At 42.8% G+C, this 24,306-nt stretch overlaps 4 protein-coding genes and 2 long non-coding RNA genes across 17 annotated transcripts; 3 read left to right on the top strand and 3 right to left on the bottom strand.

The window, feature by feature from the left end:
* Positions 1-1,496: 1,496 nt before the first annotated feature.
* surf4 (surfeit 4) lies at positions 1,497-6,480 on the bottom strand. Of its 3 annotated transcripts, none has more exons than XM_019877637.1 (6): positions 6,192-6,480; positions 3,890-4,076; positions 3,275-3,351; positions 3,140-3,183; positions 2,856-3,042; positions 1,497-2,578 (listed from the first exon to the last, which is right to left on the bottom strand). In XM_019877637.1, the coding sequence occupies exons 1-6, from the start codon at positions 6,237-6,239 to the stop codon at positions 2,312-2,314; spliced, it is 810 nt and encodes a 269-aa protein (XP_019733196.1). In that variant the 5' UTR covers positions 6,240-6,480; the 3' UTR covers positions 1,497-2,311. The 3 variants fall into 3 exon arrangements, with proteins under 3 accessions (XP_019733196.1, XP_019733195.1, XP_019733197.1); XM_019877636.1 differs by lacking the exon at positions 6,192-6,480 and adding an exon at positions 5,873-6,017; XM_019877638.1 differs by lacking the exon at positions 6,192-6,480 and adding an exon at positions 4,460-4,483.
* An 872-nt stretch (positions 6,481-7,352) lies between these two features.
* On the top strand, positions 7,353-11,594 carry psmd5 (proteasome 26S subunit, non-ATPase 5). Its single transcript, XM_019877635.1, has 10 exons — positions 7,353-7,615; positions 7,998-8,142; positions 8,568-8,681; positions 8,754-8,882; positions 9,507-9,616; positions 9,746-9,888; positions 9,967-10,158; positions 10,407-10,516; positions 10,584-10,724; positions 11,007-11,594. The coding sequence occupies exons 1-10, from the start codon at positions 7,443-7,445 to the stop codon at positions 11,262-11,264; spliced, it is 1,515 nt and encodes a 504-aa protein (XP_019733194.1). The 5' UTR covers positions 7,353-7,442; the 3' UTR covers positions 11,265-11,594.
* LOC109520427 (uncharacterized) lies at positions 10,243-14,556 on the bottom strand. Its single transcript, XR_002169177.1, has 3 exons — positions 14,408-14,556; positions 14,256-14,291; positions 10,243-10,325 (listed from the first exon to the last, which is right to left on the bottom strand). It is a non-coding gene; the product is annotated as an uncharacterized LOC109520427 (long non-coding RNA).
* timm10b (translocase of inner mitochondrial membrane 10 homolog B (yeast)) lies at positions 12,212-13,670 on the top strand. Of its 2 annotated transcripts, none has more exons than XM_019877640.1 (3): positions 12,212-12,458; positions 12,842-12,937; positions 13,141-13,670. In XM_019877640.1, exons 2-3 carry the CDS (start codon positions 12,872-12,874, stop codon positions 13,360-13,362), a joined length of 288 nt encoding a protein of 95 aa, XP_019733199.1. In that variant the 5' UTR covers positions 12,212-12,458; positions 12,842-12,871; the 3' UTR covers positions 13,363-13,670. The 2 variants fall into 2 exon arrangements, with proteins under 2 accessions (XP_019733199.1, XP_019733198.1); XM_019877639.1 differs by having other exon boundaries at positions 12,213-12,440.
* Positions 14,557-15,180: 624 nt separating the features above from the next.
* st8sia5 (ST8 alpha-N-acetyl-neuraminide alpha-2,8-sialyltransferase 5) lies at positions 15,181-24,153 on the top strand. 9 transcript variants are annotated; one of them, XM_019877661.1, is made up of 9 exons: positions 15,181-15,793; positions 17,812-17,919; positions 18,239-18,334; positions 19,732-19,824; positions 21,341-21,499; positions 21,766-21,910; positions 22,427-22,539; positions 23,090-23,182; positions 23,253-24,153. In XM_019877661.1, exons 1-9 carry the CDS (start codon positions 15,648-15,650, stop codon positions 23,713-23,715), a joined length of 1,416 nt encoding a protein of 471 aa, XP_019733220.1. In that variant the 5' UTR covers positions 15,181-15,647; the 3' UTR covers positions 23,716-24,153. The 9 variants fall into 9 exon arrangements, with proteins under 9 accessions (XP_019733220.1, XP_019733221.1, XP_019733222.1 ...); XM_019877662.1 differs by having other exon boundaries at positions 15,182-15,793; positions 21,413-21,499; XM_019877663.1 differs by lacking the exon at positions 18,239-18,334 and having other exon boundaries at positions 15,182-15,793.
* On the bottom strand, positions 18,732-19,725 carry LOC109520441 (uncharacterized). The gene is made up of 2 exons (XR_002169180.1): positions 19,503-19,725; positions 18,732-19,400 (listed from the first exon to the last, which is right to left on the bottom strand). It is a non-coding gene; the product is annotated as an uncharacterized LOC109520441 (long non-coding RNA).
* Positions 24,154-24,306: the final 153 nt, after the last annotated feature.

Raw genomic sequence — 24,306 nt, forward strand, 5'->3', positions numbered from 1 at the left:
TTTATTGGTCCTCCTCTCGGTTACGTCATAGGTTTCATTTCACTTTAACTCAAATACGTATATATAAATGGACAAGTATAGAATAGCCGCAGAGATGGAAAATAAACGTGAAAACAGACAAATCAATGTTATCAAGTTATTCAGGCTTAATAAGTGGCAACGTAAAATGGCCGTCGGTGGCTTCACTGCTCCGGACGGCTTGTAAGCGGCATCGTTAGGCCATTCAGATATATTGTACGTCCATGAATTTAACGCAGAGCGTTCAGGGGCGCCATATTTGTTACCTTCATGTCCCAACTGGTCAATTCGTCTTTGGCTGTGTCCAAATTTACAGGTAGGATCAAGTTATTCAGGCTTAACAAATAGCAACGTAAAATGGCCGTCGGTGGCTTCACTGCTCCCGACGGCTTGTAAGCGGCATCGTTAGTTCATTCAGATATATTGTACGTCCATGAACTTAACGCAGAGCGTTCAGGGGCGCCATATTTGTTGCCTTCATGTCCCAACTGGCCAATTCGTCTTTGGCTGTGTCCAAATTTACAGGTAGAATTCTTCGAAGGCAGCATTTTCGACCACTTGACGTCAGACAACCGCACTGGTTTCTTGAAAGACAAATCACAGGCTCGGTCATTGGACGCCTTCAAAGGCTCCTCCTGATGTTGTCTCCGTGGACCACATGACGACGGCAAATTTGCACAGGCTGAAGTAAATTCGGACATACCGTGAGGGCGAGTCGCAGTGGAAGTGACGTCACGTGACCGAAAATGTGGCCTAAGGAGGCACAGTCTGTGAATTTGAGCACAGCCTTTTCTCCTGTGTCATTCAATATTCATGAATATTTTCTTTCAGCTCCTTGATGGGGAGGAGAGAAACTACTAAAGTACTGAAACACTGAATTAGGTGGTTGTCTAATGTCTCGGTCACTTATACGGCCAAAGTGCATTTTAGGTTCACCCTAAAATTTCATTTGAAAGTTGAATATCCACAACTTTTTTGGGGAGTGGTGTACTTGTGAAAATGGTATTCAGAGTAACTTAAGTGGATGTAATTGATTGTTTGGGGGTTCAATTTAGGTGGTTGTCTAATGTCTCGGTACATTTGCAGTCTTTTGGAACCATTTGAAGGGCTTGTCTTGATGTACAGTCACTCTGTATTTTATTGTATTAGAATTTTATTTTCTGCCATAAATCTCCAAATTTGAAAAGAAAAAAAAACAAAAACACAATGTAAACTTTTGAAAATCAAAACAATATTTTATTTTCCTGTAACTAAGGCAAAAAACACAAACAGAGAGAGGAAAAAACATCTGCTTCGTCCTCTTTGCGTTTGTAGATCGCAGAATATGACATTTGACAAAACATAGATAGAGCCACCTCCCACCTGTAACACCAAACCCTGCCCTTGCATTATACACAGTTCACTAGAGATACAGAAGCAAGGCGTCCTGGCTTCAACAACCGTGATGTGATTTTACAATGGGGCATGGCAATCCGCCATTTTTTTTTTTTTTTGAACATCATGTCAACCCTCCTCACACAACCCCACGACAAACATGGCTTGTCAGTCAGTTGTTTGGCTTGAGGGTACACAGCTGAATGCAAGGCAGGACGTGACACCTGGAGAGTCCCAGTAAGTCACAGTCAATTAAGTGCCCCCACAATTCTCACTATGGACATGATCATCATCCCCAACTCAACTGCTTTTACTCCTCTTTGCCAAGTATGAAGGTACATCATGCAATAGGAGTTCCCGAACTTCAAATTTTAATGTGTCCCTGATTGTCAAGACTACAATTACATTTTTGGGGGGGATCATCAAACAAGCAAAACATTTTTCGTAACAGAAGGGATTTTTGTTTCACCTCTGAGTACCTAATCATTAATAAACGGACAAAATATTGAGCAAAATTGGGATCTTGAGGAAAGTCATTGCAATTCTCAGGTTGACAAAAAGTTGGGGAAGTCCTCATCCATGATGACGTCAATACAACAGGTTTGTGTTCAGTTATTCACAGGACAAATAAAAGAATTTTACCTTGAAATATAAGGGCCTATTTCACCTTCTTATCGTTGGGAATAGCACACTGGTTTAGAATGAATACAACCATGTTCGAATGAGAAGCATGACAAAGAAACAAGGTTGATCACCATGTAATGGTTTGGCCCAAAAAAAAAAAAAAAGAATTGATAACATATAGAGTAAACCCTGTGTATCCAGGTGAACCAACAGACAGAGCAAGAGGGATTGGGGGGTGTCTGAGTCCCAGTCGGTGGTGCTGTGTACAGTATTCATTTGTATTTTTTTCCCCTCCCTACCACTCTTTCTTTTTCTCGTCCATGGACACACCGCCGGGCCCAAGGGCCACCACCAGCAGCAGGCCTCCAATGACAGAGGTGGTCTGGAAGAAGTCATACTTGAGGAAGTCATGCATGGGCTTGTAGGCAGGGATGGTCCAGAAGGCGTTGAAGTAGACGTTCATTGCCAACAGCCACAAGACGAGCGTCAGCGCCGCCAGCTTGGTCTTGAAGCCGATGGCCACCAGGATGATGAGGGCGATGCCCACCAGGTTTTGCAAGATCTGCAAATCAGAGGAAAGGTTCAAGGGGGGATGGGCAAAAAAAAAAAAAAACTTAGAGCGACATTGTAGAATGCGACGCCTGCTCCCAACATTATCGGCTAGCAGTTAGCCGCTAAGTGAGTGCCCCAGATAGGCTTCCAAGAGCCGTCGGACGACTTTCCAAGGGCAGTTAAAGAGTAATATACACAATTAATTATTTTTGACGAGCCCCTATATTACTGGCGTAATGAAAGGCCAAGATTTCTCATTGAAATTAGCATCCTGTGCGAGTACTCACAGAGAAGAAGCTGGTGTCATAATGGACCAGAGACATGAACATGAGAACCAGCAGAATGCGGCCGCCCAGCTGCATGTACTGTTTGGGCGAACTCTCGCCCATTGACGGCACGCCGGCAAACATGCTCTTCCCTTCTGAACGTGACTCGGCTAGCAGCAACAGGAGACCACCACCTAAGGCCAGGTTTCTTAAAGAGGAAGAGGAAAACTCAAAAAACTACAACAACAAAAAATAAATAAATAAATAAAAAACACGTCGATAGATATTAATGTGTGGTGGCTTACCTCATCAAAAATTTCACATCCCATAAAATGCTATAGGCAATAGTCTGGTGGGAGATTACAAAAAAAACATACTTCAGATTAGATACAATGACTTTGTTCCACATTCACATTTGATGTCGCTGTTGAATTTGTCACCTGTAGCGCTATGATGCCAAATAATCCAAAGCAGGCATGCTGTACAAAATTTCTACTGAGGATGAGGATGCAGCCTCCTGTTAGGAGACACAATAGGACAAAGGTGTTTAGAAAGACAGTGCAGTGCAATAGGATTTTTATTTTCTTGAGAAAAATATGAAATAAATGCGTTTGTAAGTACAGTAGATAGAGACTGTACACGGATGCCACGTTAGCTCTGCGAGATGACCATTAAATAAAGATAATGAAAAAAAACAAACAAAACAGCTGCTCAAATTCTACTTTGGCAGAACCCAACTATTTGTGACAAGTGGGCCAATCAGCGACGGCCGCCTCAGTCCAACCGAAAAAAACGACAACGCGTAACGGTGGATCACTCGGCTTGTACGTCAAGGAAAAACGCAGCCTACACAGCCCGCAGTATGAAGCAAGCAGGCTTCACTATTTCGAGATATATAAAATAAATAATTTGTTATTGGTCGTGCCTAGTGGCAACAGGTGCCAAGGAGTACAATTTAAAGCCGATAAAACAGCAACTTACGAACAAGCTTCTGCGGCGCAACTCGTTTGTGAACTCCTACTTTCCGTTCTTGCACTATTTCGCCATCCACTCACCGAGCTGGCCTAATAGATTAATGAGCACGAAGCACGTCGCCAGGAAGTAGCCACAGCTCCATGTGGCATCGATGTAGTCCCGCTGGTCATGCCACTGGAACCACATGCGGATGCCGTCCTCCAGGAAAGTGCTAATGAGACACAGACGTGCCAGGTGAGGCAAGTACTGTTTTGTCACCCGCAGGAACTATAAAAACAGGAAAGACATGAGAGAGGATGAGCAAGTCATTATAACAGGTTACTCGATCGTATTGCTTCACCAGAGCCTTAACAACAATGGTTGCTTTATGTTGGGCCGGTTTGTTGCGCTTAAATATTTCTCCGCTGCCAAATAATGCGGCTGCAATTAAGTACAACGAACAGAGGAATCTGGTTGTCAGCTACAGTCATTACGCCACATGCTGGGGAACAAGTTATATAAATACATAGAATTTACTGAGACAGAGTCTAGATGAGTTCAGTTTTTAGCAAGTGCAGTCCAGTCTGTTTCATCAAACATTAAAAGTCACAGATTTGTTTCCATTATTGTTACTATCTGATTTAAGAGTTACTGATTTATTTACTCCATACTTTTTGGGTAGAATTTTCCACAGTTGTCAGAGTGCACGCTGAAAAGAAAACAAGTCAAAGTTAACAACTCTAACTGATATGTTTCTCATTAGGAGGATGAGAAAGTTCCTCGTTAGAACGAGAAAGGCCTTGTCAAACCACACGTCTTTTTTGTTGTTCACGACGTTTGTGCTGTCAGGCTATCAGATAAATATCGTCCTGTCTTGGACCAGGCAAGATGTCACATTAAAGGCGCTCAATTACGAGACCCTGCCCAATCGTTGCATGCTTCCGTTGAGATTCAGACGACAGGACATGTCACACGATGCGGAAGGACGAACTAAAATTGTGACATGGCGGATTTTCGTTGTCGTGATGGGGTTGCGTATGTCACACTACCCAAACTACGATGCGTCAAGACAATACAAAAAACGGCTATGAGACACTACGTTTGTTTGAAACATAGCCGTCGGCTCTAAATCAGTTCGTGTAGTTAGCTCAAAGTTTTTCATCTTTCTCCTTAGGATGAAAGACTCTCGTTAGGACAAGAAAAGTGTCCATGGCAACCCTGAAGGGGAGACCCCATCGATTTACATTTCAGAGTGAACTGACAGTGCAGGCCAGGGCCTAATTTTGTGATATTTTCACCTAGGACGTTATAATCACGACATCACTGCTTCACTATTTAGTCATCACCATTATGTTGTGTCTGAGAGACATTTATAACATCTAAAGTCTTGTAGTAGGCTAAATAAGGTACCGCTCGGAGGTAAAGACATTTCTCATCCTAATGAGAAAGTTTAATACAAGTATTATTTTAGATTATTAATCAAATATAGTATTTATTAATATTATAACATTATTTTATTAAATTAAGGACTCATTTTACTCAATTCACCCAGAAGCAACATTACGCAGGACCCCAGTCCACTGACGCAAGCGTGTATCCCCGCCCACTCCAATATCCACGTCAGCAAAGACAGCGCCTGTCAGCCAATCAGATTGCAACAAGTCCCTCCATGACTACAGCGTGTGGCATGAATGGACAAAATGGGAGCCAATCCAAATGTTTCCACTAAATTGCCCCTGTTAGGAAGCTGTTATTTAAATTCCCATCAGTCTACTTTTTCATGTGGGACAATATAAAATGTACAAAATAGTGCAACATAGCCAGAGTTAAGTCAACGCCACTGTAACTTTCGCTTCAGCTCTGGACGTTAAGACATGAAACATAATGAGTCCTCATAAATACAGACGTATGCCCCCTTGAGAGTAGTTTTAGCGTTCAAAAATGTAGCACGGAAAAAGGTGCCCACTAAGCCAAGAGTCAGTGGAACAACTGTAACCTGTAAATCGCTCAAATAACCCGGGTGACTTGAAAATCGCGTACAGTACCATTATTGTTAATAAGAGCTAGAATTCTAGCATTCGTACCTCTTGAAACGGGCTGTTATCTCCCTGACCACATACCGACGCCGTCTGCATCCTGGCTGTACGACAAACGACAACTTCTCACTTAAACGAAGTGCAAGTGGAAGAAGAAGAGTACCACACGACGGGAGGATTGCAACATAACTGGTTTGTCATGCTAATTACTCGACGACAAGGGGGCGAGTCGTTAATCTGGACGCTTGTCAGTAGGTATTTAAGCATCAGGGTGTCATTTTTTTTTTTTTGTTCTCACCGAGTGAAAGGAAGTAGTAGGGTGCATCAGGGGCTAGCTCGCGTGTGCTAATGCTGTAATTCAACTTGCCTGGTCTGCCACGTCTTCGGCCGTGCTCATGAGATCCTCCTGCCCCATGTTTGTCGAGCAAACGGGTGCTTAATACCAATTATAAAAGCTTTATCCGATATACTTCAGAGGTCTTTTCTATGCTTGCTTGAGACTCCCTTCCGAGTTGACGTTATTTACTTTAAAAAAAAAAGTCGTGTCTGCAGCCGAACTACTGCTCTGTGCAGTGATAAGGAAAGGCCGCCTCCGCCCCACAATGCACCGCGATTTGACGAGATCGGAGCTAGCAGCCAGGTCCTCCTCCCCGCTCACCCTGTACGGTTCTGCAACCGCCGTGTGCCACGTAGGCGTAAGCAACCTCGCCGGCAGTCTAACGCCGTGATTTGTTTTGTTTTGTTTTTACTCCCTTGGACAAGCGCGTTATTAACCAGAAGTGGCAAAAATAAACACACCATGTATTTAAAGTACATATCCTTGCGGAAAAAATGTGGTGGTAAAAAAGATCTGAAGTCAGACACGAATACGTCATATTGTAGCCTTGGATTTTGGGGACAGTCAAACACTGGCAACCAGTTCTCAAAGGGGCATATTAGAAAACTGATCCTTGCAATATTTTTTAGACCAATTTATTTTTAATCAAAAACCAAATAATGCTAATAAATCAGTCTTTATTGCAAGTTGTGTTTCACACTTTATTACAAATCACAGAAAACTGTAGAATCTTTTTATAAGTCACATTCCTGAGGTTACCTTCAGGACCACGGCCGCAATACAGTATAGAAATACCCTATTTAAATAGGAAATCAACTCACAAATTGTATGTTTTATGGGCACCCACTAGTCAAAACACGATATTGTGATTAATCTTGCGTTTGTGGAATATGAATTAAGCAGCAGAATCCACCCAACGTTAAAAAGTAGACTAAAAAAAAGGCAGTAATTTTTTTCAACAGTAAGAAAACATATTTCTTCAAGAAACAAGCAACATGAAATGCTTAAGAATTTTTTGCCCTCAAGAAAAAAAAATCGGGATGTTCAAAGAACTCTTCAAGGACAAAGAACATTTTAACGCTTTGTTTTAAGCAAAAACAAGCTGTTCTAGAGCTGAAAATGACGATCAAAGAAACTATTTTCGTAGCTATTGAACAGGAAGGAAATGCAGTTATTGAATTCTGTCAACAGATGGCGATAATTGCTACTTGGCGTGTGCATCGTCTACCACAAAACGATGTAGAAGGAGGGTCGATGCTGTCGACGTAAACAGAAGACAGAATGGCCGCCTCTATCGAGAGTTTGCTGGAAGAAATTTCCAACACAGAAGAGCCGATTGAAGATCTTCAATGTCTTAAAACTGCACTTTTATCCATACCATTGAGCGACTTGAGGGACTTTGTTAGCGGGCATCGCTTCGAAGTAATCTTCTCTTTGTTAAACTCCAATGAAAGGTTTGTATGAAACTATTTTTCACTGCCTGTCTATTGTTTTGATCATGTATTTCACTTGGTTTGTCAGTTTTCTGACATTCAGCGCAATTTATTATTGTCATTATGTACTGAAATATGAGCCAAGAATGACGTGTTGCCTTTGTTGCAACAGTATCACGATGTCATTAGAAAACAAGATTAGCAATGGTGCAGTTTGAAATATTAATAAAATCTTCCTGTGCGGCCTGAAATAAAGTGGTCTTTGGACGTTGTGCTGCCGTCATTGCAATTATATAAATATTGAAATGCCACTCATGGCTACTAGGCCTTTCCATAATGGTTGTCATCAAAACGTTACAATTGATACTCGTATTGAGAAGACTGACAACTTCTGCATTGACAGGGAGCAGGTTGAACTGTGTGTGGACATCCTCCAACGCATCTTAATGGCCTGCAGCCCCCTGCACGTGGTCCAGAACTACAGAGCTGAGCTGCAAGCAGGTCTGACGCACCCCAACGACACTGTCAAGATACTGACTTTGACTCAGGTAACCAGATTGTAAACAGTGCACAATGATAATATTAATAGCACAAAAGAAAGATATTTTTTATTCAAGATTCATTTCGAGTACCCGGTTGTCTGACTGAACTGAGATTGACTAGTAACATGGTCAATATTAATAAAGTCTATCGATCAATCTATCTATCACAACAAATAGTTCTCTGGCCTGTTTCATACCCACCACCCCCTGGAAGAGCCTCTTGTAGCACCTTTACAAAAGAATGATTTTTGAAAATATTCGTGTTTTTGGGGTCGCTTAAGGAAAAAGCATTACATTTCAGCTTGAATAAAAATAACAGGGTCATTTTATTGCTGTCAAAATGGGTCACTTTGAACCTGAGCAATTTGCAAAGCAGCACAAATCACCAACTTCAGACAGCTAACTAACCTGTCGTCTTCGTTTCTTGTCAGGTGGGTAGGATGGCAGAGCACCCCGATGCCGCGGTGGAAATCCTCAACAGTTGCGACATTATTGTAACTGTGATGCGCTCCATTGCGGCTGAGAACATGATGGTGGCGAAACAGGTAAGTGGCCACTTTGCAGTTTGCCTCCAATATAATGTGTTGATACTATCTAACACAAACTAATCCATGCAGGCCATCCAGTCCCTGTCCAAGCTAGGTCGTACCCAAACCGGCGTGAACAAACTTATTCTCAGCGACTTGGTGAACGTTCTGAAGGACGTGTTGACCGTGAGCGACGTCATCCGATATAGAGTCTATGAGGTATATGCAGAAAAAGATGATTTGATCCCTTACTGAATTTGATGCCAAATAGATGATCAATGGTTTCATTAGCGCAATCAAAACTTGTGTTCTTTACACTCTCCGAACAACTAAAATTAACACCAGCTCACTGACTAAAATATGAAACACTTCCTCATTCGTTTCACATTTTCATGCTCATCACTTGTACAACATTCTGTGTCTAAATGACTGTATTACAGTATACTGCCCCCAGTGGTCAAGTTGCACACTGTCGCCGCAATTTGCAGTATATTAATCGTGTTGCGAAAACTGTTTCAATGCTTACATTCTATTATATTGTACTGTGATTTTAATAAAGTCCAATATTATAGATGAGTGGTTTTGAAACGCTTCACATCAAGTATCACCACCCCAAAAAAAAAAAAAAAAATCCACTCCCCTTTCACATTTTCATGCTCATCACTTGTACAACATTCCTTGAAAAATCACTAGTGAGCTATTTTTGGAACAGGCCCACGAGCTACTCATGTGGGGGCTACGTGGTATCTGTTGGCGCCACGGTGGTGACCCCAGCTCTATCGTATGTATGAGGATAACAATTACCTGTCGAAATGTTTCGTTTGATTTTCTTTTTGTTCCCAGCTGGTTGTGGAGATCTTGTCGGAATCCTCTTGTTCCCTTGGTTTTCATGCCTGCAGCGACATCATAAATCAGCTCATCGGAGAATTAACAGGAGATGATGTTTTAATCAGGTAACAACGGCACATGGGGGGGGAAAAAAGTCACTTTTCCATCAAATCCTTTAAGGTGATTTATTTGCACTGTATATCCTCAGAGTCGTTTTGCGGATTAAAATAATTGAGGTTGCAATTACTTTTTAGGGCCACGGCCATTGAGATGGTGACGACTATTGCTCAAACTGAACATGGCCGCAAGTACCTATACGATCAGAGTGTCATGAACAAGATTGCCAAGATGATGACAGACTCAGATATGGATCCTTTCTCTTCCTTGTATCTCCCCGGTAACAAAATACTCGCCTTTAGAATTCTTCATGTTGTCTGGGAAGACTGCGTGCCTGATTGCCGGACGCTCTCTGCAGGTTTCGTGAAGTTTTTCGGCGTGCTCTCATTCATGCAAGGTCCGCAGCAGGTGTGCGAAGACTACCCGGTCTTCCGGAACAAAGTGTTTGAGATGGCCATGGACACGGATCCTGTGATGGTCGGCGTAGCTCTGGACACGTTGGGACTGTTGGGCTCTAATGTGGAAGGGAAGCAAGTGCTGCAGAAAACAGGTGGGGTTGATTCGAGGCTGCAGGGTCATCAATTACCGTTTTTTGTAGTACCAAAACAGACCTGTGAGTGGCAGCATTGTGCTGGGATAATCGTTGAGAGATGACCGTTCGTCGGGTCCTGGCTGAGTTTGAAGATGCGAAAAATGCTCAAATCTGCCCAGTTATCGCTACATGTGAACATGGGAGGTTCCACTGTTTTTACAATTCACAATGGTGTACATGATACTTAATTCTCTGTCTGACTTCAGGTGACAACTTTAAGTCGGTAATGTTCAGGATGAGCCAGATTGCCAGCGCTGGTGCTACCGAGCTCCGTGTGCGCTGCTTGGAGGCCATTTCACATCTCCTTACTCTGCAGGTATGTTTGTGGCCTAAAGCAAGTTTTACATTGGGGAGACTTTGCCAATGTTAATCCCCCCCACTAGCCGGACCAGCAGACTGAAGACCTGCTGGCGCTGACTGAGTCCTGGTTCCACCTTTTGTCCAAGCAGCCCATTGACATGATTCGCAACATCAGCACTCAGCCCTTCCCGGAGCTGCATTGTAGCGCCTTACGAGTCTTCTCTGTAAGTGCCTTTATAACTCCATCATCAGTTACAATAAATAGGGACTGACTCGAGGATCAGGGTGGATATTTTTCCAGTCGTGATTTTAAAAATTGTCTTGTGGGCGTGATTTAATGTACTTAAATTCAAGTGTTCCATTCCACAATTTCAGTGCCTTTTATTGGAAAAAAGAAAAAAAAAAAACGATAAAAGTAGGCTCTAACTTTACAAGGCAGGTTTTATAGAAGAGCACAAAACACAATTAGGTGAATTTTTGCTGAGCGACGGCCTTTTGTCTACCAGGCTGTCGCCGCTCAACCGTGGGGTCAGAGGTTGATGGTGAGCACGCCCGGTTTTATGGAGTTCATCCTGGATCGTTCTACCAGTAAAAGCAAGGAGGCCAAAGACGCCAAGTTTGAGCTGGTGGGCTCCCTCTTGAGTTCGTCCAGCGCAACGGAGATACTGGGCAGCCAGAATTACATCTCACTCAAGAACTACCTGAGAGAAGGACCTTACTACGTGTCGGCAGTGGCTGCAGTCGGCACAGAAGGAGCCGAATGATGCGTACCAGCCAAGCCGATGTTTACACATGTGTGCCATTTTCTAATAAACCCGCTTTCTTGACATGAATAAATAACACTGCAGTACACAGGGCCTTGTAAATGCTTCAAATTCAATTCTCACTAGCACTTATTTAAGTCCTTCAAATTAATCAAATTTTGGGGACATCCACATTTCTTGAACGTTTGCAAGCCTGAGCATCCTGCTGAAAAGATGTATTTTAGGGGTTGCAAAAACTCAAATCAGTAGCCACCTTGGAAAGTTCAAAACATAATTATGACCTTCTTGATTAATTGTGTGCCTGTTTTGATCAGCCAATGTTACTGCTTTTAAAATCTAAATAAAAACTCAAACGTTCAACCTGCAATATCTTTATTGCAGTGAGGAAACAACTTTTATTTTTTCCATTAATCGGCCGATTAATCTGTTATCTATTATAATCTGAGTTTTTCTATGACAAATAGAAAAAGTCAAACGTTCAACCTGCAATTCATATCTTTATTGCAGTGAGGAAACAACATTTATTTTTTCCATTAATCGGCCGTTTAATCTTATCTATTATAATCTGAGTTTTTCTATGACAAATATCGGAACCACCAATAAACAGGAAATTGGGCAGACATGGGGAACGTTTCAAGTTTAGGAAGCAGCTTTAGATTTATGGCTTGAAATTATTGTTCATACCAATCAATATTCACCTAATTTTATTTTTGCAACCGCCAAAATGATTAGCCTTTGAAAGCCTCTCTTCATCGATTTTGAAATCATGCTGAGTGAAATAGCTTGTTTTCACAATAAATTCCTTATCTTGTATTCCATTCTAACTATTTGGCACTTCGTTTTAAAACAATTCAGCACAAAAACACTCAAGGAGGCGAAAGACAAAACAATTATCAATATTGATCTGTAGGTGGCGGTAATGTGCTAATTCTTAATGCAATCAGCCCCCAAACCCCACGAAGAAGAAAATAACGGAAGCTCACAAACGGCGCCGAATGAAAGTCGCACCGTCCTGATTCCTGAACTACAATCGCCTCTCTCAGGATAGCTTTTAATGACTCCAGCTGTATTTTTGTGTTCATATTTAACGTACAACAATCACATGCTGTCCTCACGAAGTCAATAAGATTATTACATGAGACGAGCACGATGGATCCCGACCAGCAGCTGAGAAACGTAAGTCATTCTTGCTAGGTGGGTGAATTGTCAGTTTGTCATCGTAAATAAGAAATAAAGGTTAATCCATATTTAAACTTGCCAAACACAAACTGCTAATATAACGATTGTTTTCCCAATTAATTTGTTCATGAAATAATTATAATCACTAATGTCGAATGTTATTCCTTTTACTAAGGTCTTTATCGTTGTAAGCATTGAGACAGAAAAAGTAGTAAGGGTAGTCTTTGTTCACTTGCAGCTCCGTGATTTCCTTCTTGTGTACATTTTTTTTTTCAATTAATTTGTTCATGAAATAATTACAGTCACTGAAGTCGAATGTTATTCCTTTTACTAAGGTGTTTATCGTTGTAAGCATTGAGACAGAAAAAGTAGTAAGGGTAGTCTTTGTTCACTTGCAGCTCCGTGATTTCCTTCTTGTGTACAACCGCATGACGGAGATCTGCTTCCAACACTGCACTAGTAACTTCAACTACAGGAACCTAACTATGGATGAGGTAAGGATTCGGAAGACCGTCTCTATCCACTCACCCTACAACACTACTCACAGACATATTGTGTAGAGGTACTATGATTCCAAATTTAACTCCGCCAAGTATTGGCCTAAAATACAAAATACACCAGGGTGAGGCACTAACTCCAATTACAAACCTTTGTGTAGCAACAAACTCGGCTGATATTGACGAGTGTGATTGTACAGGAGCGCTGCGTGGACAACTGCGCGGGGAAGCTGATCCGCTCCAACCATCGCCTGATGGGCACCTATGTGCAGCTGATGCCCCGCATGATGCAGCGGCGGATGGACGAGATCGAGAGCAAGGCCGCTGAGAATGCCAAGGCAGCGGAAGCGGTAGAAACCTCTGCTGTCGCCACGGCGACGCCTCAGGAATTGCAATTGCCCCAGCCAGTGACCGACCGGTGACGTCTATATTTCACCAACTGAGACACGAATGCTCGGCTGATTAAAAAAAACAAACAAACTCTGGAATGAACAACCGTGTTATCAGGAAGTCATGCCTTCTAGAACATAGGAGCTTTATTTGGGGTTCATCAGAATCACTTTAAATGGTAACAGATGTGTGCTCATTCCCAAATAGCACAAGTTTGAATAGTTATGGAGAGTGCACAATTGTGCATTCACATTATCTTGGTTGCTTTTCTGCTCTATGAAACATTTTTTTCTCTTAATAAGTTGTACAGGTTGCAGGTCAATAAAATTTTGAAATGGTTTATCTTGGTCTCATTTTTGTATCGCAACGTTTGAAATGGGGTGTTAATGACATTTGATATCCACTTTCTACTGTATCCAGGAAATGCAACTGACCGTTTCTATAATAAACAATAAAGCTGTGCTACTTCACTGCACAACAATTTCTCCTGCCATTTCTATAATAAACAAAGCTGTGCTACTTCACTGCACAACAATTTCTCCTCAAGTGTCAGAAAGTAATACAATAGGAACTGAGCCCTGGCCAAAATGTTAACGACCCAAATAATCATTTACTTTGCAAATCCTTTTCACAAAAAGTCAAGTTACTTCCGAAGTGACTGACCATTCTCGGTCATCACCAAAATCCAATCTGAGGCAATACAAGGACAGAATACAGCCATTTTGGGAGGGGCAACTTCATCATCAAAGGTAATGAAAGCATGGACATTAGCTTAGCCGTAAACCATTAAGTGTGGCATCTAATCATAACAGAAGCAGAAAAAAGGATGAACAAAATTGTGGCATTCCCCTCACCCCAAAATGTCACTGTTCATAAGTCAAAGGGCATGTACAGGTGTCAGCAAGGCTTCAATTCATTCACTCACCATTTGTTTGTTCAGGCGAGGAGGTCAGGAGACGAGCTGTGGATGTTGAATAGGTAGTTGAGGTGACAATGAATAAACTATACTGATCTTTCAAGCTTGAAATAATGTAAAATGTCAAAAATGCTTTCAGATAATGCTTTGAAAACCCTTACCTAACCAGAGAGGCTTGCTTGCATGCCGAGCTCATTGTCCACACACCTGACTTAAGGCGGCCATCTTGCTTTTAACCTTTGACCCAATCAAGGAGTGCACATCTCTGAATGCAGTAGCTATATCTGGCCAGTGGGGGGCACACTAAACATTCATCCATCAATTTTCTGATCCGCCTTTCCTCACAAGGGTCGTGAGGAGTGCTGGAGCCCATCCCAACTGTCTTCGGGCACTAGGCGGGGTACACCCTGAACTGGTTGCCAGCCAATCGCAGGGCGCACATAAACAGACAATCATTCGCACTCACAATCACACCCGAGGGACAATTTAAGGTGTTCCGTTAACCTGTCATGCATGTTTTTGAAATCTGGGAGGAAACCGGAGTACCCAGAGAAATCCCACACAAGCCCGAGGAGAACATGCAAACTCCACACAGGAAGGCCAGAGCCGGAATTGAACCCTGCATCTCTGCACTGTGAGGCCGACGTGCTTACCAGTCGCTCACCGCGTCACCTGCACACTAAACAAAAACGATACTGTCAATACTTCAACATAACTGAATTACAACCTCTTCACTTATTTATCTCTATCGATTTTTTTTATTCCACAGACAAAAATAAATAATCAACACAAAAATACAACTCCCGCCCAGGAGTCCCCATTTAATTCGCCCTTGAGGTAGGCAGAAAATGACCTTGGTGTGGTGACAAAAAAAAAAAAAAGCACATCCATGAATGGATAAAGGGCGCCCTCTAGTGACTACTGGAGGTTAAATAACAAGAAAAAAAAGAAAAGCACATCCTCCTTCCAAGATTGTAATCAAGCGGCAATTCTCAGTTTGGAGACGACACACAAGGTGTGTGCGTGTGTTTACCTCCTTTTCCAGACAAGAATTTAACTGCATTTCTCTTTAGCGTCGCCCTATTGGCCCTAATAAGGGTCGTGATCTTTTTCTGATTTAATCCCATTTAGCATTTTCCTCCCTTTGCGCCATCTGCGCCCTCCCACTCCCCCACCCCACGATCCTCCCCTCCTTTGCCCCTCGTCCTGTGGAGATGTCTCCTCATCTGATGTCGCTATTTTTCCCGATTGGGAACGAGCGAGGTAGCTTGGCATCCCCGTGAGGCGGCTAATGGACGATGCGCGGTCCGTTTGGGCCAACGAGACTTGCGGGCGCCTCCCGGTCCTGAATGCAGCAGCGGCGGAGAGAGACACCGAGCAGGGTGTCACCGTCAGCCCCGGATGCTGCGCCGCAGGATCGGATACACAGACCCGTCCTCGGGTAAAGACATCCTGGGCAATCGCTCCCTTTGTTTCATGTTTATTTGCGCCTTTGGACTGGTGACTCTCTTACAGCAAATTCTCTATGGGAAAAACTACATTAAGAGGTACGTGCGGTTTCACCTTGGACACATTTACATCAATGCTTGAATGCTTCATGGATGTCTTCTTCAGGGGGGCGAAAAGCTTCATGGCCGGAAGAGAACAATAGCAATTGACCATCCATTCGTTTTCCCCTCTTTCTCCCCCCACTCGCCCCTGTGACATAAAAACAAATTTCATTGGGTTTCTTTTGATGATGATCAAGCATCACATTCATATCATACACACGCTGCTTCAGCGGCCGTGTATGGTAATGTCCCCCCACACCCCCTGAGTTAATCTTTGATTTATTATAATTTTTTGGGGGGAATTTGCGCCTTTCATCGACTGGTGGTACTTTACATCAAGCAGAGATGAGATCTCCGCATCAGTGATGATTTTCAGCCAGAGATAAGTCAATTCCTGTGTTCATTTCTCATCTGGACCTCCCAATGAAAAAAAAAAAATCAGTTTTGTGAATCCCAAACACTCTAATCTCTTTACGTCATGGCACACGCCGCATAAATTCCAGCTATGAGACGAGCAGATGTTGAGAAGAACCCCAAACAAATGAACAAAGGCCACATCCCAGAGAAGTGACACCTCTTATGTTTACTCTGAACCAACATAATGTGCTGCAGTCCCTAATAAGAGACCACACACACACACACACACACACACACACGCACACACACACACACACACGCACACACACGCTACCCCTCTCCCATCCACCCCCGCCGCACCCCTCCACGCCACTCTCCCCTCAAGCTGGTTAATAAGATGGATTCATGGTATCCAAAAACCTCCCCAGCGGTGAGATTCATGAATTCAAGCATCCTGCACGTTATAATGGCGCTGGGCCCATTGCGGAGAGAGACGGAAAGAAATAGTAGCAGTTGGGCAGATGGGGAATGGGGGGGGTGACAACAAGCAATGGGCTCAGCGGCGGCCATTTTGCTACAGTATGTCTGCACACACGCTTGGGGGGGGGGGGGGATGGGGGGGGTTTGAAGTCCAGACGTTGGGATTTGAAGTCCAGAGTGAGATGACTTGACTAATATGGGCACGTGTGATGTCATCGACCTCTTGTGATGGGCGACCGTAGAGGTCACAGCAAGTCATGGACTTATGATGGAGCCTGCCTGCCCCTTGAGCTGCGTCACGTGAATAAAGTTAAGCTCTAAAGTCCAAGTGTAATTCGGAGATGGCTTCTAATATACTCTTGAGTAGCGCATGTACCCGTATCAAATTCTTACTGCAATTTGTTGCGATCGATCTGCTGGGGAACTTCTGAGAGTGAAAACTCATTTCAGCACGCGCTCACCAAATTCATTTTCAAACATTTCAAACAGTAGAAACAAAACTTTATCAATCAATTATTCTATTCTATTAAGTCATGACTTGTGTTTTGAAGTTATGCGTACCCAGAAAGTATTATAGTTCCATTTAATCCAAAATGATTCATACAAATGACTCATAAACCAACTTGACATCGTTGAGTTGGTCACACTTTTTGTAAAAAATCTTTAGTACTGGCTAGGAGAAATATTTTTGAGGGTTTAGGTTCACAGTCTACATCGAATTGCAGTCGTCAGGCTATAAATAACATTGAAAGAGTTTTTTGCATCACTTTTTAGACACTATTTTAGTCTTCTATAGTTTCCAACAAACAAAATTCATGCAGGTCAAAAATTGACCAGTTTGAACATAATACTCAATAATAGTTTTTTTTTTTTTTTTTTTTTTTTTTTAAAGCCAGGGGATGTTTCATGCAGATCAGGAAGGAACAATCACTCTTCACGCAAGCTTTGCTTGCGACTCCTGACACCCAGAAGAGTGTAAATAGAACATGCCTTGTGTCATTATTTCACTGTTTTCTCGAAACAAACAACTGCTCGAGCTCAATGTGTAAAAATGTGTTTGTATGTGTTTGCGAACCATGTCTACACTTTTTGGATTTGATTGTTTTCCATTCTCTGCACGGCTCGGAAAAACATCGAGGACACATCAACCCAAATAAACTGACTCATTTTCTTACTAGTGCGCAACAGTTTAGTCGACTCAAAGGGGACGAGACAGGAAATTGGAGCGGTCCCGTTAATTTCTCGGATGACGGATCTCTGAAGCCTGCCAGAAATGGAAGGAAAAGGTACCTTGTTCCCCGAGTCACCGACTGCACCACACCTCTCGAGAGCACAGAGAGTGAACTATAATGAGAGGTCACGCACGCACACACACACATGCACGCACACACGCCCATTTTCAAAGCCAGCCTTGCATGCTTGGACCCCAGCAGCAGAATTTCTCAGATAAGCACCATAGCACATTTGCTATATTTTTCATTCTCTGTTATGCTGTCTGCAGGTTGTTAGCCACAATGTCGCGGTGGGAGGGGTAGGGGTGGAGTGGGGGGGGGGGGGTTAGGCGACGTCACACGATTAACTCCTAACCTGTCTGCATGTTGACAGATGTTTCCGTCAGCATTTTCAGCCAGATTCACAGATCTCCGTAATAGTCACACCCTGCCTAGCCGATATTAAGAAGAAAAACAAACGCTCTCACAGGTAGGCCCGTTTGAAGGCATTTCCAGTACATTCACAGAAACCCCGAGAATGCCTCCCTTTTCTTTTTCATTGGTCTGAAGGGTACAGAAGTTCTTTTTTTTTCACCGTGGTGGTTGCACTTTCAGATTTGCATGATGACGTCCACCTTGACCCCATAAACCCCACCCCCACCCCACCCATCGCCCAACCCCCGAATCCCCACCATTCTCGACCGGGTCCAAAATCCGGTAGAGCCTCCCTGTCGATGTGCCGCCCGTTGTTTCCCCATGTAGCACACCATCCTCCCAGCGCCTTGTGTCGTGTTCTGCACAGCTCTTGTGTGTATGCCATGTGGACTCCCCGTGCCTTCCCTTCTTCACATCTGCATTGTCTCTTGGGTTTAAAAGCCTATTTTATGTACCCCCCCAACCCCTATTAATGTTATGAGGCCCTCTTGTAATATGTTTTCATCATTATTCTTTTGACGAATGAATCACCTTTTTTAGGGGACCCGAAAAAGCATGTATCCTGGAGAAAATTTTGATGTATGACCCCCGAAAAAAAAAAAACGCCAGTCCAATCTATCTATCTATCTATCTAATTTATTTATTTGTGCAAATACCAGGTTTGGAAATGGACAAACTGGTGTCAGCATTGAGTTGTGTGGTATTTCTATCCTGCATCTTATTCCTTTCAATGCATCCCTTCCTTTGTTTCGATCCTTAACTCCTCTTCTTTTTTTTTTCTTCGCTAAACTCCCATTGCATTTTGCCACCATGCACAGCCATGTGACATGTTGCAGTGACGTCACCCACCTATCAGCCATCCACATGTCATTCTGCGAATGTAACTTGATCCAATTATGATTGTTGCCGCTGCTTCAATATCACCCAAGAAACACAAAATAACACACACAAAGGTGCTTCAATGTTTCAGTTTCAACATCGGGTTCGTTTATTTTGTATTGTATTGTTTTTTTGGCCAGAAAGTTGATTAGAAATAAAACATGACTTGTTTACCTTTTCGTAATTTAGTGTCCTAAAGCCGGTGCGAAGAGTTTACAAACAGCTGCGCAGTGGTGGTGTTACTGAAAACAAGTTTGTGTCAATACTTTTGATGAAATGAAAATGATTTAAATCAGCTGTTATGGCACATATAGAACTTGCAAGTGTCACACAGTCATACTCACATCCACCAGACCGACTCTTCTCGTCACTTTCAGGCTGTTTTGAATAGAGAGATACAAATAAAAATCACAAAATAATCGTCACGTTATTTGGCATCGCACATTGTTATTGGGGGCGAAAAGTACCGGTAGTCTTCCACTTTTCCACAGTGCAATTGTTTTTATCCGTCGACTACGACTACTACTTTCTCTGCCACTTGTTCCAGTGACTGTGTATTCATGATCCCTTCAGGTATTTGGGAAACTATGACGGGCCCTTTGAGTACAACTCGACAACATGCAAAGAGATCAGACAGGAGATTATGGATGTCAAAGTCCTGACAATGTGAGTGAATTCTCTTGGTCTTCTGGGAGATTTCTTTTCGGAGTTGATTGTGACGATTGTCAAGTTACGCTGTTGAAAACGTCATTAATTCAGCTTCAGTGGTACCTTTTCCCATTGAAATTTAGTCCATTTGTCCCCAAAACTTTATGAACTGTCCAGGAAGGGTTTTGAGTGATGTTTTAACGTCCATACAATAACAGTACACCGCAGAAGCCAACTAGTCCAATACAAAACAAGAAGTCCAAATCAAAGTCCTTTGCTAAAAGTTGGTCAACAATCTGAATGTTCTCTCTGTGCTCCTTCTTTGTCAAATGTCACAAAGAAATGGGACTCACTGGATCTAAATCAAATTCCCTTGACGACAAAAAGTTGGTCAACGGAACAAAAACAGGAGGAATAAAACTTCACATGAACATTTTTGATCCCAAGCGGCTTGTATGAGACGCTAACAAAGCAGTCTCGAGCTTCACTCGGTGCTCTTTGTTGCCAAACAGCAGAAAGCACACGGACTCAAGTGGACTCAAAATCTGTCTTTTGGTCACAAGAAGTTGGTTCTTTTAACTGATTAACCGATATGCTGTCCAAAAGTGTCGAATAAAATCAACCATATGGACAAGACATTTAACCATTTGATCACAAATGACAAACGCATGGCAACTAGCGGAGAAGCTAACGCGGCGTTCTGCATCTTCGCTTGGATCTCTTCTGGTCAAATAACCCAATCAAATATTGGTCATTACTGGCAAACATGGATACAAAACGAGTAGAAAACAATAATTGAGGGATTAATTCAGAAGTACAACACTGAACATTAACTTATTTAAGCTCACAATTGACAAGCATGTGGCTGCTACCATGACTAGCTAACGCAGTGGACTGCATTTTCACCCGGCGCCGTCAAGTGTCACTTAAATGGTATCACACTAGTCAGATAAAATCCAAATCAATTCCTTTTGTTGACAAAAATGTGGTGAAATACCGAAAATAGTCAACAGGAAAGGGAACAACCCCACGAAGTAGAAAACTTCTCAAGATAAATCCAGTAAAACATTACAGTGTTTTTGCACAAGTTGAAGACACAACTATCTATATTTTACACTTTTTTTTGGTGATCCAGAGACAGGTCTAAAGCTCTTTTTTTAAAGACAGGAACTACCTATAAATGGCACATCATATTCTCCGGTGTGTATTCAAAAAGATTCGCATCACCCCGTAATAAGGCATGTAAACCCGAGAGGCATCCTTCCCAGTTCTTGAACCAGGCATTACTGTCAAGTAAATTGTTTTACAGGCTGCGAGCCAAGTTTCATATTCATCTAGCAGGAAATGTCAGTTCAAGGACAATCTATTTCCGGCCGCACTAGATGTAGCCGCCGTTTTCGGCAGTGCAATCACTGACATTTATCTGCTCCATTTTTTTGCTCCCAACCCACCACAGCCCTTGTCTGTTGCCGGCGTTTTTTTTAATCATGTTTGCCTTGTGTTGTTTCTCTTCGATTCCCCCCGCACTTTGTAGAAACAATAATCGGAAAATACACGGTCATGGCTATCCTTCTTCATTCCACAAGTCTCTCTGCCTGTCTGCCAGGGTCAAAACCTCTGATCTGTTTGAGAGATGGCGCAACCTGCAGGTGTGTAAGTGGGAGCAGAGCAAGGAGGAGACCAGCAACTTCAAGTAAGCATCACCTCTGTAAAATATGCAACCAATTGAGGCCAACGGCCCAGAAACTTTGCAACAGTCAGTCTCCTACTGTTTTTTTTTTTTGGCATCGTTTTTATATGCTGAAACTCCCAAGAAAACAAAAAACAAAAAAAAAAAAAAACCCTCCACCTAATGCTTGGCATGGCACGTGTCATGATTAATGCCAGCGTTCTTTACAAATAAGCACAAATGCAGCCCAACAGTCTCCACCTGAACCAATGATTCTTGGTTTGTTCCAGAATGTCGTTGTCTCGCTGCTGCAACGCTCCTTCTTTCCTGTTCACCACCAAAAGGAACACCCCCGCCGGAACTAAACTGAGGTATGAGGTGGACACCAGCGGCATACTTCCCATCACCACTGAAGTCTTCAAGATGTTCCCGGATGTGAGTCCTATGCTGGATGCAGATTAATCACTTGCTCGTAATGGGAAGAAACACTTTATCTGTATTTTAAAAGACGGTTTTCAATTCGTGGGGTGCGAAATGATTCAAGGACAGTTCGATTTGAAAGTGCAACGATTCGATTTGGGTCGACTCAGTGGGATTACGATTACGATTCAATCTGGTTTCCACGTTTTGAACAGCACATCCTGAACTGGATTATACTTTACTACGTTTTCATGTTTTTACATCTATAAATTTTCATACTAAATTATACATCGTAATTGGCGGCCATTTTATTGGAAATGGTTGCAACGAACGACAATTTATAACGTACGAGGTACGTTGTAATGAGGTTCGACTGTATATAACCGAAAAAAAAAATCAGTCTTTTTCTACAGTAGGCTAATTGAATTAGTACTTATTATTATTTTTTTTATTTTATTTTTTACTACTTTCTTTTTGAACATAAGTATCCGTACATTGAGTGATACTACTTTTGTCACTTGTGCTTTCTAGGATATGCCATACTCCAAATCCCAGTACAAGAAATGCGCCGTGATCGGAAACGGCGGCATCATCAAGAACAGCAACTGCGGAAAGGACATCGACTCGGCAGATTTTGTGTTCAGGTAAGCGGGGGAAAAAAAAATAAAAAATCATCTGTCATCTCATCCGGCCATTTCACAAGCACTGCCGATCTTTATTTTCCCTTGTATGTTGCACAGATAACACATTTCCAATTAAAAGTTTCCCCGTCCTGGGTGAAACAATGACAGACTTTTTAATTTAGAACTGATGACTGGCATGTTGCCGGCTCCCGCTGTGGGCCCATTTGTCAAATTCGTTTTGTTAACGCTAAAATCTTACTTTCCAGCTGACGTGAAATATTCTAAGCTGTCCTGCAATGGCTCTGATATATTCTCTTCATATTATACCTGCATAGTAGAAAGTATGTTTCTATTGGATTTTTTAAAATACATTAGCTAAAAATTAAATTGTTTAAAACTTTATATTGGGTGCTAGAATATCAATGATCAAAACAATGCTTAGATTTTTTTTGGGGGGGGGGGCGTATGTGAATTGTTGATAGAAGGTTGTGCCGTATAAAAACCTCGCCTTATTTTTAAAGTTCTCAACAAATAAAGTTGAGTTGATAAAGTCTTTTATCTTTTGTCCTAGATGCAATATACCGCCCATCAGTGAGAAATACTCGTCTGATGTCGGCACAAAAACGGACCTGGTAACCGTGAACCCCAGCATCATCACCGAAAGGTACGCTCCATCTTCCCGAAATCCAATCCCGCCTGTCATACCTATAACACACACCTATTTCGTCTTTTAGGTTCCAGAAGCTGGAGAAATGGCGGCGTCCCTTTTACGACGTCCTACTGAACTACGAGAATTCGTCGGTGGTCCTCCCGGCGTTCTACAACACGCGCAACACGGACGTGTCCTTCCGGGTCAAGTACATGCTGGATGACTTTGACTCGCAGCGCGGCGTCTTCTTCTTCCACCCGCAGTACCTGCTCAACGTACAGCGCTTCTGGGCGGTGCAGGGCGTGAGGGCCAAACGCCTCAGCAGCGGCCTCATGCTGGTCACCGCCGCCCTGGAGTTGTGCGAAGAGGTGCACCTTTATGGCTTCTGGGCCTTCCCCATGAACCCGTCGGGCATCTTCATCACGCATCACTACTACGACAACGTGAAGCCGCGACCGGGCTTCCACGCCATGCCGCACGAGATCTTCAACTTCATTCACATGCACGCCCGCGGTATCGTGCGCGTGCACACGGGGCCGTGCACGTGAACGCGTAACCCGGCTCTGAAGTGGCGGTTTTCTCAAAGTGCAAGAATCTCACTGAGGTGGAACCTCCAAAGTAGAATGGCACGTTTCAATATGTTCCCAGAAGAAATTATGCGTATTTATAAATGGTATTCATTTATTTTTTAAAAGACTTACGATGGTGGACCTGCACTAAGTGCAGGGGATCGGGAGAGGGCCACTCCAAAACCTTAATTTTGATTTTTTAGCCATTCAGAGGTGGACTTGCTCGTGTGTATCACATCGTTGTCCTGCTGCATTGATCCAAGAGCGCTTGAATTGGAGGGCGCAGAGTGTTTGTTGGATGTTCTCCTTCAGGATTTTCGTGTAGACAGCAGAAGTCATTGTCCAATCAATCACAGCAAGTTGTCCTTGTCCTGAGGTAGCAAAGCAGCCACAGACCATCAAGCTGCCACCACCATGCTTCACTCTCTCTTTCTTCTGGTAGAGTGACCTGAATTTTTTTTTTATCTCTTGCCATCCTCTTGTGTCAACATCATTTTAAAAAAAAAGCCAAAGAAAAAGCAATCTGATTTTCGCCGAGCCGAGGAAAACTTTGGAGGTTCCGCTGAAGGT

The sequence above is a fragment of the Hippocampus comes genome, unplaced genomic scaffold (assembly GCF_001891065.2).
Source record: "Hippocampus comes isolate QL1 unplaced genomic scaffold, H_comes_QL1_v1.1 scaffold376, whole genome shotgun sequence".
NCBI lineage: Eukaryota > Metazoa > Chordata > Actinopteri > Syngnathiformes > Syngnathidae > Hippocampus > Hippocampus comes.